General features: G+C 44.6%; 1 protein-coding gene across 1 annotated transcript in view; it reads right to left on the bottom strand.

Annotated features, from left to right (window-relative positions):
• LOC146802301 (keratin, type I cytoskeletal 12-like) overlaps nt 1-7,402 on the bottom strand; it is a 34,492-nt gene extending 27,090 nt beyond the window's left edge. Inside the window, exon 1 of the mRNA XM_085621876.1 lies at nt 6,947-7,402. Within this exon, the coding sequence (XP_085478002.1) occupies nt 6,947-7,402 (456 nt within the window). The remainder of the gene's footprint in view (nt 1-6,946) is intronic.
• Between the last annotated feature and the right edge of the window lie 7,241 nt (nt 7,403-14,643).

Raw genomic sequence — 14,643 nt, forward strand, 5'->3', positions numbered from 1 at the left:
TGCACTAGTTGCAAGCCCAGGGAAAACGAAGACAAGAAAACAAAAATAGCGCTTCACTGGCAAACTCTGTAAAAGTGGCGCTAATGTGTTTGGGTGTGAATAAAATAAATCTGGTCAGTTTGCTACCACTCTGTCTTACTTTATTTAGTTATTTTTCCTATTTGTAACCTTTTATTCCAGATGCTGCACTTTGGAATTAAAATACGACATTTCCAGCAAAATGTATTTTCTTTTTTGGATCCATTTCACAGGGGAGCAAATAAAAGAAAGTAGAGGAAAGAGTGTGAAAACCCCGTCTTGAAATCTCGGTTTTCTGTAAGAGAAGAACTGCTAGACAGAAAGAGAGGGAAGAAGGAAAGAGTGAGGGGGGGGGGGCAGCTGAAGCGACAGAGCAGAAGTGGACACTGTATTTTTCTTCTGTGGGTAAGAAGGAAAAGACAGAGTCCTGTTACTTCTCTGCCGCCCGTCCTCGAACGCCAGGAACGCCGAGCTTTCTTTATAGGCGATGGTGATTTCTTGCGTCCTGGGACGCATTTTCAAAATAAAAAAATAGGGGAACAGAGTCCCTGGAATTGAAGAAGTAGGGGCACGCCGTGCCCTTCCGATCCCCCCCACTTCGACCACTGGGCGAGTACCATATTATAGCATATAATGGTATAGTGACAGCATCTTCGTTTTCCCTTGAGCTGTAAATACAATGTTCCCTTCTTTGGTGTTCTGTCAAAGTATTCATCTATTACACGTCACACATTTTGTTGCCTCCTTATTCAACTCCTTTGGTTTTGTATTTTACAAGTCTGCATTGTAATATGCTTAACTTGCTATTGTTAGCTGATATTTTTGCAACCACTCGCATAAATCACGTAGGCTACAAGTTAATTGCAGTTGCTTTTAAAATACATGTCCTTTGGGGTCAGTCATTATTTTACTGCTGTCGAGGGTTAAATATAGCAGTAGATTACAGTACATTTTAAAGCGCGCTCATATATTGGAATACTGCTGGGCCCTTCGCTGCTCAGATGGTTTTCACAACGCTATGGAAATGCTAATGTTATGTTAATGTGTTACTAACACACGCCTAAGCCCTATACTCTTATATTTGACTTGTTTATGGTTACTGTCTTTTAAAAAAACACGTGTCACATCTTAGCAGGTAGCTCCCTTACAGTACCTCTCAAATTGAATAAATGCGCATTACCAGGACGTTTCATTTGCAGATTTAGCATTTGGCACATTTACACTTCTTTCAGGTAATCAGGCCCCCTGACAAGAAGGCTTGTTTTTCTGTCTTCCCCTCCCTCGTTTTCACAGCTCAGGAGGCTTACCTGAAAGACACTGAAGATTAGCTGAAGCTCTTCAGCTCCCGGAATTAACCGTCCCGGGACGGCTGACTTTTGACAAAAAGTAGGGGAACTGTTTTCCTAAAATTAAAAAAGTAAGGGCACACCGTGCCCCTCAGACCCCCCCCCCACACTTCGACCACTGTCCTGGGGAGGGGATACTGGTGTGGTTGTACTGTCCCAGAGAGCATCAGTATGCGGGCAGCATGCGTACACCTGCCCAGTGGATCCCGAGCCTCCCGTGTTTGCGCTAAACTCTGGCTAGTCACATCTTTAATACGTTTTAACTTTATGTTTAAAGTTCGGTGTTCAGTTTTTGGAGTGCCTCGGTAGGACCTGGAGAGCCATAGGTGTGCATTGTGCTGGTGTGTGTGGTCGTGTCCCAGTGTAAAGGGTCCCTTGCTCTGGCAGTACGTTTGCACTTATGGGATGTGCGCTCCATAGGTGTGCATTGTGCTGGTGTGTGTGGTCGTGTCCTAGTGTAAAGGGTCCCTTGCTTTGGCTGTACGTTTGCACTTATGGGATGTGCGCTCCATAGGTGTGCATTGTGCTGGTGTGTGTGGTCGTGTCCTTGTGTAAAGGGTCCCTTGCTCTGGCTGTACGTTTGCACTTATGGGATGTGCGCTCCATAGGTGTGCATTGTGCTGGTGTGTGTGGTCATGTCCTAGTGTAAAGGGTCCCTTGCTCTGGCTGTACGTTTGCACTTATGGGATGTGCGCTCCATAGGTGTGCATTGTGCTGGTGTGTATGGTCGTGTCCTAGTGTAAAGGGTCCCTTGCTCTGGCTGTACGTTTGCACTTATGGGATGTGCGCTCCATAGGTGTGCATTGTGCTGGTGTGTGTGGTCGTGTCCTAGTGTAAAGGGTCCCTTGCTCTGGCTGTACGTTTGCACTTATGGGATGTGCGCTCCATAGGTGTGCATTGTGCTGGTGTGTGTGGTCGTGTCCTAGTGTAAAGGGTCCCTTGCTCTGGCTGTACGTTTGCACTTATGGGATGTGCGCTCCATAGGTGTGCATTGTGCTGGTGTGTGTGGTCGTGTCCTAGTGTAAAGGGTCCCTTGCTCTGGCTGTACGTTTGCACTTATGGGATGTGCCCTCCATAGGTGTGCATTGTGCTGGTATCTGTGGTCATGTCCTAGTGTAAAGGGTCCCTTGCTCTGGCTATACGTTTGCACTTATGGGATGTGTGCTCCATAGGTGCGCATTGTGCTGGTGTCCGTGGTCGTGTTCTAGTGTAAAGGGTCCCTTGCTCTGGCTGTACGTTTGCACCTATGGAATGTGCGCTCCATAGGTAGGTGTAAGCGCACTTAATGTGACAGACATTGTCGTGAGCGTGTGTAATCTTCGGGCTCTAAGAATAAGTGCGTGCATGCATACATACGGCTCGTGTGTTGTTTCAAGGCACATACTGTATCTGCATACACCTGCGTGAAGTGTTAATGTGTATGTACACATGTGCGATGTGCAAATGTGCTATTTGTGAGAACAAGCATGTGTAGACAAGCGTGTTAGGTGCATGTGGTCTTGAAGGTATGCTTTTTGTGTGCATATGTTCTTGTTGCTTATTGAACTTATGTTGTTGCGTGGGTATGTGTCAACAAGTTTTGTGTATGTGTAAATGTACGCATTTTCCAAATCGGGGTGCCAATGTGTACGCTTGTGTCTCGTGTTTTGTAAAAAATTGCATTTTTTAGACGAGTGTGAACGAGTGTATTATATAATCTCCTGTAACAATATGCGTTGCACGTTTGCGTCGATCTAATGTTTTGTTTAGATGCACGTGTGTGTTTGTGAATACTGTGCATGTATTGTTCATTCTGTGTATTTCTAAATATGTTTTATTCAGGGATTATGTTTGGGTGCGCATTTTGTAATTGTGTGGCTTGTATCAGTGTGCTTGTAGATATGTTTGCAAAGCCATGTGATCTGTGTGGGTACATACACTTGAATACAGGAATACTGGGGGGAATGTGAACATGTGTATATTGCATGGGTGTTAATTGTGGGTATATATTTTTAGACCTGTTTATTGTGCGGATGTCTATGTGCATGTGTGGCATACATACGTGGTAATTATATGTAGGCGCTTGTGTGTACTGCACGGATGCTACTTGTGTTATAAGTAGTTATTTGTGAAGACTTATGTATTGTTTGAATGTGTATGTGCAAGTATATGCAGAGTACAGGCGTTATTTGTAACCAACATTCAAATAAATGTATGTAAACCTGTGTGTTTTGTAAGTAAACGTATACGTGCTATGCATGTATTCCACAAATGTAGTTTGTGATCAAATATATGCCAAGATATGTATTTTGTGAATGTTTGTGTGCATGCATGTAGTGTACATGTGCTTTTTTGTAAGTACATATACGTTTAGACTCATGTTTTGTGAATGTGCATGTCTGTAGACAGCAAGGCTTTATTTGTGATTACATATATGTGAAAACCCGGGCATTGTGTGAATGTCAGCAGATGTGTGTGTACTTAAGGTCTTATCGGCCAGGTTTAATTAAAAGAAGTAGGGACTAAAGCAAATCCAGACACAAACTACACTTTAGATTCAGTTATAACAACCAAGATTTTGACGGTTGGCTCAAGCCCTGTGTAAACAGTAATTTTGCCATTTTGCTGGATCTGCCGTCCACTAAGGTAGATTGAAGGTAAATGGAGCCGCATTCCTATTGGTAATAGACGGTGTAACTTGAGTGAAACTCTTTTAGGCCCCAATTATGTACTCTTTATCTTCCTGGAATTATTGAAGCTTAAAAAAATATTTCTGCCCTTGAAAAGAGGAAAAAAAACGTGCAACTAAACGATTTGTTACTGCAGTCAAAGAATGTTTCAGGGACGGCTTGAATCTTGTGGGTTATTCTTATAAACTATATGCTGCTTCTATTAAAAGTGAGGAAATAAGACAATGTGTTATTGACAAGCATAGTTGAGGTTTTGGTCTATGAATTATGGACTTTACGTTTTATTTTATTGATTTGGTTTGTAAAATGCTTTTGACATTTTACCACTTAGTCGCTCCAGGTCTTCCAGACTCAAGTGGGCTTCTCATGTGCAATCTGCTGCCGATGTGAGCTTGTAAACTCCAGAGATTATTTTAGGTATCAGGCCTGGAAAAACCCTAAAACTGTTAATAGGCCTGCAGGTCTAGTGACTTAAATAATCTACTTGACCTAATTGTAATGCTCTTGACCCATAAACTGGTCTCAAATGATGTGTTCCTGGGCAAGTATTTTAATTCACCGAGCCACCATTTTCTTCATTAGCGTATGAGTGCTCCTCCATATATGTGTGGGGGTTGAGAGAGGAAGGAGTTTGAATTGCTGTTCGTAAATGCCGGCTAGGGTAGAGTGCGGAGACTTTAATCTATTGTCATATTCTGCTATGGATCTTTACAAATGTGTGGTGGGCACAGCTCCAGCAGATGTGTGTCCCTCTCACAGCAGCTTTGCAAAGGGCAAGTAGTCCAAGACCTGGCTCTTCAATCAGTAGCAGCACCCCTCCCCCCCCAGCGCCTTGAGACCCTAACGAGTATGTAGTGCGCTTTATAAGTGTATTGATTGATTGATTGATTGATAGTCTGCAATTGCAGAAGAAATAGGATGGCAGCATTGGTGTCTGTTACTGCACAGTGCTGCAGAGGCAGCATCAATATGTTCTCATAGCTTCTTTTACACACTTAAGTGTGCTTTCTTTTTAGAGGTACCAATGGTTGTTATAAATATTTCAGGACACTAGTGTGAAAATGCGCTACATCGTTATTTCTTAGAAGGTCCCAAAGGCGAGACCGATTGCATTGCAAATGCTTGTTGTGTGAGTTATCTCCAGTGAAGCAGTTAGTGACGGTAGAACAGCCCTGCCCGGCACACTCAACCTGCTCACTTTCTGCCTCTCCTTACAGAAGGTCGAAGCAAGTTCTTGGATTTTCTGCTGGCTTCCTCAGCGCAACCATTCTCGGGGCCTCTGGAAGTATGCCTTATGGGACGTGGTGGGTAAATTATGCCTTGAAAATAGGCAAATTATGCGGTATAATTCTGCGCATTCAGTGGCAATACTATCTCAGATTTCAAGACACATTAACATACATGCTAACATCTAGATTGTGGTAAAAGGGAGATTTATGTTTTTTGCCATTGACTTACATTGAAGAGGAGGAGATTTTAGGCGGCAGACATCTAAAATAAACTCATTTTGGGCTTTCAAAATCGTGAGTCTCCAGATCGAATGGGTCTGTTGGCATACATGCATTAACACAATATGGGCAAAGATTTCACGTCATTAGTTCCTCTTTGACATCCAAGCAACTGGACAGTGGTCAGTTAGATTGTGAAAAGGGACTGGTAATTCATGTGAATGCGTTTGCCCCTTTCTTTAGTATCTTTTGATCCGTTTCAGCTGTGAACAAACATTTTATGTTGAAATATACAAAGTATGCTGCAAATGGTGAAGTATGCGTGTATTTTTAGTATCTTTTGATCCATTTCAGTTATAAACAAGGATTTTTTGTAGAAATGTACAAATTATGCTGCAAATGGTAAACTATGCATGAAAAAATCTAAATCATATAGAAAATCACGAAGGCGCGGAATCGCACAATCCCATTGGCTCGGACTATACTCCCTGTGACCGCGCTGGAGGACAGTACTTCGCGTTATGGGAGACAACAGATCTACAGTTATCAGATAACTCAATGCCACCGGGACACCGAGGGGGAGATTTACAAAATTACCTTGCAACGCAGGGGAGCCCCCGCGAGGCTGTGCTGCGTTGCGTGACAGGATGGGAGCAGGAGAGCATCATAGTTTTAAAGATATGGCTCTTTCCTCCCCTTTTCCTTGCGCCAGCGCTGATTGCAGCTGCCATGCGCCATGCACACACCTTAGTGCCATAGCGCTAGGGTGTGTGCATGAGTGTAGCATAGGTTTGTACAGGAAGGGTACGCTTCCTGTACAAATACTATGCTAGGCACGATGCAATGCTTTTCCCACTTTACATACGTGTTGCACAGTGCAACACGCATGCAAAGTCGGAAAAGGAAGGAGAAATGACAGCATTTCTCCTTCCTTGCGCCTAGTTGAAAAGGGCCCAGTTTTCTCACACTAACAATCTACTCTTTTAGTAAATTGGGTTTTGCGTGAGAAACCTTGGGTAGTTGCATAGGAATGCCCATGCACCAACCTTGGCACGCCCCCATGGCGCAAAGTAATGCAAAGCAGCACAGTGCGCTGCTTTGAATTACTTTTATATTATTTCCAGCATTAAACAAGTTTAGCGCTGGAAAGTTAATTAGGAAAAAATTATTTTGCGCTGTTTTGTGTCACTTTTGTGACGCAAACATAGCACAAAATCTTAGTAAATCTCCCCCCTAGTTTCCACCCCGGAGCCTTCTTTAAACAAATCAGTGTATTCTGGGAGTTTTAGTTGGGTTCTATGTAACTAATTAGACTACCCCTTAAACTATAAAACGTGAAAGTATAGCCAACAACTGTAAAAGTTGTGCTTCAGTGGTGTGGACTCATCTGCTGATCCTAATTAAAACCCCCACACAACTTAATATTTAGATTCACAAGTTCAAGGCAGTGCTGCATCATGCTTACCCTATTGGTGAGATCCTGAATCTGCTTGTAGTATTTGCTGTAGTCGCGAGCTGCGGCCCCCCCAGCACCTCCGGGGTGGTTCTTCTCGTACCACTCCTTGATTTTCTGCTCCAGGTCGGCGTTGGAGTCCTCCAGAGCCCTCACCTTCTCCAGGTAGGAGGACAGGCGGGTGTTGAGGTTCTGCATGGTCTCCTTCTCCCCGGCAGAAAGAAGAGGATCCCCCCCACCACCGAAACCTGCTCCACCGCCGAATCCATTAAGCACACCACCAGCATTGACAGACCCAAAGCCGACTTCCATCCCCACCTGGCTAAGATGGATCCCTGGTGCGACACTGAAGCTGTTGCTAACCCCTCCACCACCACTGCCTAAACCTCCACCACCACTCCCAAAACCACCACCGCTCACCACACTGGAAGCACTACTCCGTCTCATTTTGATGCTATGATAAGCCATGGTGGTGAGCCAACAAGCTTCTACTAAAAAGGTGTATGGGTATCTGACAACCAAAAATGTATCCCACCCTTTTATGCAGCATAGAGTGGGCGTTCCATTTCTCATACCTGTCCTCTGCAGGGGCAAGCACCAACATCTGCATCAACTCCTGCTCATTGGGAGGTGCCCTTATTTATGAAGGTTCTTTTCGCTTGAGTTGTTGGCACCCCGGGGCTGTTTACCATGCATTGACGATGGTCTGATGTGATAGGGGTGGAGTGGAGAGGCCATGCTTGATGCGATTTCTGTTAACACAATTAAGCAATCATTTCCCCCTGTTTGAACCAATTCTCTCTACCCTGTGTAAGTACATATTTTTCTAGTCCTTCCTTTGTCATCTGTCAACTTTGTGCATGTTCAATGCATTACCATTTATGCATGTGCAAATGTACATGCTGTACATTTACTCATGCATTAAAGGTACAGATCATTTATTTCTTCAAATGGAAAATTGTTTTCCGCCATGCAAAAAAACCTTCCCGCTCACATCCACCAATTTTGGAGGTTTTTCCTCCCCATACACACCTGGAGGACAGATGAACACCAGCCACTGACAGGAGTGAATCTGCTGCCACATCCAGAGTGAAAATGTGCCTGGCATTACCAGGAGTACATTTTTTACCTTCTTCAGAGTGGGGCCGTGCCTGCCCTTAACTGGAGTTAAATTCTGACACTATCCAGAATGAGAACATGCCTTGCAAAAGTATGTAAAGAGCCAGAAGCTTGAACATCTGTGGCCGTGCGCCAACTTTCCAACACACCCCAGCCCTACAACGTCCACTCTTGGCCCTGAGATATTATTAGGTCTCATGTAATATTTAGGGATGTGCGAAATTCGTGTAAAACTTCCACGAATTTTGCTGAAAATCAGGCGTAACTATCCAAATGCAGAATTGTCATTTAATGCGATATTATAGGGCAAATGCATCCTTGTGTCGATTTTTGACACAAGACACATTTTGTGTTAAAGAAAGCATGATAAACACAATTGCCGTAAACATCAGACATTCTGATTATGATTGTTTGTGTTGGTCCTTCCTCCAGTTCTATAATTTTGCAGGGAATTGTGGCAAAAAAATTACTCAATGTGGCATAATTGCGTAATAACATGCGTAACATGGAATTCTGCGAACTGGGCAGGCATCATTTAAATTTTACCCAGGTCTACTAATATTATGCCATACAGATGTGGTAAATATGTCAATAAATTAAACTCACGTTTTGTTATGCTATGCCTTTGGCATTTGTCTTGTGCGTAGTCTGGCACTGTATGACGTTGCAGGGCTTTCAGGACTCTGGAGGGACTATGACGTTTTCATCACAGATGAAGTATAAATGGGCATTGTAAGAATCTAGGTTATTGGTTGAGGGGTAGAAGCCACACTCGTGCAACGACCACAGTCCTGGTCAGGGTGAACCACAAAAGTCACTAAACTAACCTGTGCTTAGCCTGATAGTAGCTCGGCACAAATCAGTCACGCTAAACTTAGAGGCAAAGTGTAAGCACACAAACAGTAAAAAAGTGAAAACACAACAGAAGAAAAATCTCAAACCAGTTTAGAAAAATAGGATACAGTTTAATAAATAAAATTACACCAAAATGAATTAAATCCAATTTGTAGAACCGGAGTGAAGATTATTTAAGGTTTTTAGTGAAATCTTGCACCCAAATGATCAAAGCGCCAACCGCAGAAAACTGGTAGCACCAGACCAGGGCTAAGTCAAAAGTTAAGGCAGACCACTATGTAGCATGGTTCTGATACAAGAGGTGGGTTGGCCATGGTCTCGGCTTACCTTTTGAATTTTGACGCACAGTTCCTGAGAAGGTGAAGTTTGGCGGGGCAAGGCATCTGGCAGTGTCCAAGGAGGAGCCATTGTCATCGGGGAGCCATTGGGTGGAGTCACTGTGAAGATTTCTGCCTTTGGACATTGTCGCTTTTTTGGAAGTCGTAAATCCCCAGTTGGACAAAGCTGCAGGCTGTATCCAACATGGGTTCCACCAGGGCAGATACCTTCACCTAGAGGTCCCGCTGAACAGGGTTTGCTGCTACAGAGCAATATGTAGCAGTAGCTAAAGCAGAGTCAGGCCGACCGGGAATGCAACTTAGGCAGATCGGCTGGCAAGTAGGACCCCATCTTCTGTCAGTTTTCAGGCCACGTTTTGGTGGAAAATGTTCTAAGTTTAGGGTTATGCAGGAGCAGTACCACCAACATCACTTACAAGGGTCCAGGATCTGGGGTCACCACTTGAGGGTTAGGACTTGTTGGACTTGGCCCTTTTTGCAGGGTCATCCCTAAACTTTTTGTCTTTCTCCTAGCCTTTTTTCTGACATGATGTTGGTGGTTTTAGGACTCTGGGCACTTTAGCACTGCTGTTCAGTGTAAAGTGCGTGTGCTCTCTGTGGTAAATATTGTAAGGATTGGTCTACACCTGTTTGGCATATTTAATTTACCTGTCAGTCCCTTGTAAAGTGGTATCTCTTATACCCAGGGCTGGTAAATTAAATGCTACTGGTGGGCTTGTAGCGCTGATTGCGCCACCCACCAAAATAGCTTTTGAAACCTGTCCCAGGTCTCTGCCATTGCAGGGCCTGTGCACGCAGTGTTACTGCCGCTGTGACGTGACACCTAAAGTGTGCGCCATGTCTGTGACCCCCCTTTTACTGCATGTCAGTCACCCTTAAGGTAGGGCCTAGCTAGCCCTATGGGCAGGGTGCATTGTAGGTCAAAGGTAGGACAGCCATTTTGGTTCATCACTACTGTGAGGCTGCCCTCCCATAGGAATGCATTGGGGATTTCCTGATAAGTGTTTCAGTGGTAATTCCTGATATGAGAGGAGGTGTGTGGTCAAATTCATCTGAGTCCAAACTTGACATACCTATCTGTTCCCAATCAAACGTTTGCACTTATTAAATGTAATAAGGTAACCCACTGTTATCCAATGGGAGAGACAGGGCTTGCCGTAGTAATCAAACGTTTGCACTTATTAAATGTAATAAGGTAACCCACTGTTATCCAATGGGAGAGACAGGACTTGTCATAGTAAAAATTTAGGAGCTTTTCACTGCCAGGACAAGTAAAACTTACAAACACATGTCCTACTTTATTAACACAATGCACCCTGCCCTATGAACCTTTAGTGATTACCGTAGGGGTGACATATGTATTAAAAAAGAAGGTTTAGACCTAGCCTGGAAAAAGGTTTGTTCTGTCAAGACGAATTGACTAAAAAAGTCATAATACGGCGGGCGGGTCTCACGGGAGTTTGGCAGTACGGCGGTGGGGCGGTCTTGCCGCCGCACTGTCAAACTCATAACTGGGCCCTGAGTGTTAGTAGTGCAAGCTTCCCTCATCTACGTCACAGTCAGTCAATAAAAAGTAAATTTCTACCACATATGGAATATGTACAGCACATGTAGTAGTAGTGCAGCCTTCCGTCATGCACAAACACGAGCAGTGTAATCTTCTACAAGAAGCAGAACATGGACAGCACATACAGCAGTAGTGCAGCTTCACTTATGTACACAAACGTGTCAGGGCAGGCACAGTTTTGAAAGCTTCTACTATACAAAGGAAATTTAAGGGATCGGAGCTTCCTCATACACAGAAAAGGTGCAGCATGGACAGCAGGAGTGTATGTTTTCCTTACACTCAGCCAAGAATGGTACATCAGAGTCAGCAGAAATGTAATCTTCGCTCACTCAATTAAATAACTGTGAAACGTACATGGCGTATTCCTATCCTCACAGCTCTGTCCTGGGTATATTGCACTCGTCCAACTCCCGCCCAACCCACAAAGGGTTTATTTTTATATTTGCACAGGGATGTGGCTCGCATTGGATCGTTGTATGGGGTCTGCAAATGAAGATGTCCCTCTCTGCAACAACTGCTTTTTAGTTGTACAATTATTGCTGAACAAGGAGCAAACAATGCTCACAATATTCCTCAAACCTGTCTTGCATTCCCCAATCCAGGACTTGATTTACAAGCCCATTACGCCGCTGGTGCGTCACATTTTTATTGATGCACCGGCCGCGCAATGGCCTTGCCCATATTTACAAGGCTACGTAAAGACACCCTGCATGACTCTTCATGGCCTTGTGAATATGGGCCCCTTTTTAAGCATTACTTTGCGTGAAAGGGGCGTTCCATGGGCCTTTCTGTGTGTGTTTCCACGCAACATCCATGGAACCTGACACATTCCCAGATTCCCATTTCCAGATTTACAACGTTTTGTAATACTGGTATGGTGTCAAAATCCTATGCCTGCCCAGGGGAGGCGTAGGAGTGGCGCAACAAGGAGAAAGACTTCCATTTCTCCTCGTTGTTTCCTCTTTCTATGCATGCCGCATTCTGCAGCATTCTGCCGCATTCTGCAGCACACATAGAAAGAGGAAAATGTCATCAATGATTGCTTTTATGCAGGAAGGGATACAATGCAACATGACACATGGGTACCTGCGCTGGCGCATTGCAGCCTTATGTGCGCCAGCGCAGGGCAAAGCACACAGATTAACACGACGCATCCCTGTGCTTCTAACTGATGCAGCTCGGCTCAGCACAACGGCTTGCGGCGCCGTGCTGTGTCATTTTGTAGTAAACGAGGCCCTCAGTTCCGATAATACAACAGAGACAAGTGTGAAGAGGTAATATTTATAGACTTGTACATGTACACTGCTCAGATAACTCGCAGTGCCACCACTGACAAACTGGGCAGAATGGGTCAAAGAGCGAAGGGTGAAAGAGTAAGAGGAGGTGCAGTACCGCGGGGCACTGGATAATGCCAGTGTCATCTATCTTTACAGAACAGGCTGGCTTGGCAGAAGGTGCCAATTCAATGCCTGGCATCAGCGCCTCTATGCTTATTGTGTTCGCAGTCGAGTGAATTCAGAAAACTTGAAGAATCATGCCCAATTGTTTACCTCTTCTTGTTCCTATTAATAACGAAGACAGATTTACATACACACTCATAAGGACAGAGTGAGGATGAGAACACAGTCAAGTTGGCTCAAAGCCCCAGCGCAAGTAAGTATATGATACATGATTTAAAATATATATATTTTAGGTCGACAGCTAAAGCTGTATCAAAGGCCAGACCTAAAAGCGGAGGACAGGAAGTAAAGAGAATATAGATGTGTGGGAAGAGAGAGTGTAAAGTTGAAGGTCATGGACAGCAGGAGGAAGGGTCTGCTGGGAAGAGATGGGAGCAGAAGGCATCGAAACTGAAAGAAAGTGGAATTTATTCTTATAACAAAAGCCGTCGGTCCAACTCTCCAACTTAGGTCCACAAGTGGCTTTGAGAATTGGGCGGTTGAGTTCAGTTAATCGACATCTCTCCTCCCTCTTTCTCGGTAAAATATTGTATTCTGAAGGTGAAACTCTCAAAGCTGGCGTTAGTTCTTGCAAAACAAAATAGCAACGGCCTCGACACGGGGACTTTTATCTCTACTTGCGGGGCAGGGGGAAGAGCGCGATTTCCTGGGTGGAGAAAATGAGTGATGGTCCCGCCCCTTGAAGAGGGTGGATGACCGCCACTATGACGTCACTGTCCGCCAGGTCAAGAGTCTTTGTCAACAGAGAGAGCTTAAGCTCTGCAGATGGAAACCCAGCCAGTCCTCTACCTGTGAACAGGTACATGAGGTGGGTGAGTTGCGACACTGATGGAACGGCGAGTTTGCCATATTATGGCACCTGCATCTTTCTGCCATATTCTAAATGACCCTCACAGTCAGCCTAGAGGCAGTGCGCATGCGCTGCCCAGCGAGGCATGCTGTATTGGAGTATGCACTTGAAGCCACGCCCACTCTCCGCCATATTTGTCATAGGCTTGTGTCATTGTCCTTCGTAAATGCTTGCTTCTGATTCGTAAATAGGCTTGTTAGTCCCTCCATGGTACTGCCTTGTCTGCATTTGTTGCCTCGCATAACGACTGGACCTTTTACATGGCTTGTTACATGGTCTACATTATAAGTCAGTGAGCACTATTTTGTTTATTGATTAATGGGGACAATGGCAGCTGCTTCTTGTATTTGCAGTGCGCCCACACAGGACAATGGCGGTCGCTTTTCGTATAGTACGCTATGCCGCTCTAACTTTAAAAGTGGCTGCCTCCTACCCCCACAGCACTCACGGTACAATGGTGATGCTTTTTTAAAACATTTTTTATTATTTTTAAGGTGAACGTGGCGTCCGCTTCAGGGACACCGCACTTTCTTTCAGCTTTTTTTTTTTTAAAATAAGCTTGAATGCTGAGCGCTCAGTTTAATTTTTTTTTTTACGTTATTGTTGAGCGTGGTTCCCACTTCAGGGACACTGTGCACAGTTTCATTTTTTTATTTTTTTTACTTTAATGGTGAGCGTGAGGAAATTTAATTACGGCTCCATCTTGCGTATCGACACCATTGTGATGTTGCCCTCACTCAGGCACCAACGACCTTCGTAGCGTTTCTCCCATACTCTGTATTTTAACATGTTAAACGACCTTTTTTCTGTCTCTCTGAGCAAGTACATTCTGAGACCCGGCTCGAAGCAACTAATCCCCGTGATAACCATCTATTGACCCTTAGTGATCCTTCTCAGTCTCTACAATTGTTTTACGAATCACCTCCTGCAACACGCAAACACGTCCTGTTGTAAATTAATTTAACTTAGGAATGCCCATGCCATCTGACCTATAGGGTCAGGTAGAGAACACGACCCTGGGGAAGGAATTTCTATTACCTATTATCCTGTATCTTATACACGGAATGTTTGCTAGCGGATGATTTGTTTGTTTTTATTGCACATTGAGGGTGTTGTTGCTTTAGGGGTTTCAAGCGCCATAAAAGACTGTGAGCCACGGATTGAAGTGGCAGTCTCCTGAGAACCTACCACTGATGTACTTCTAGGACAACTGTACCTAGCTGCAGCTAATAAGTTGAAGTTCCTATGCCAACAGAGTTTTCCGTGTCTCTGTATTTTGGAAGGCGAACTCAGAAGATTTCAGGCGTACCCTGCGCCGCCAGGCCTAATATAGCCTGGTTCTTCAAATGGTGCCCTCTGTGAGGCGGCTTCAGAGGTCGTGGGTCCAGCCCGAGGATCGTGAGGAGCCCTGCAAGGAAATTCCGGAGGACGCGCACCACGTGATCGACCCCTGCATGTCGTAAGTGGACCGAAGGTTTTTACAGCGTGGCTTCTCCCTTCCAACAGCTGCGAAGACCTGC

Source organism: Triturus cristatus, chromosome 8, assembly GCF_964204655.1.
Source record: "Triturus cristatus chromosome 8, aTriCri1.1, whole genome shotgun sequence".
NCBI classification, from domain to species: domain Eukaryota; kingdom Metazoa; phylum Chordata; class Amphibia; order Caudata; family Salamandridae; genus Triturus; species Triturus cristatus.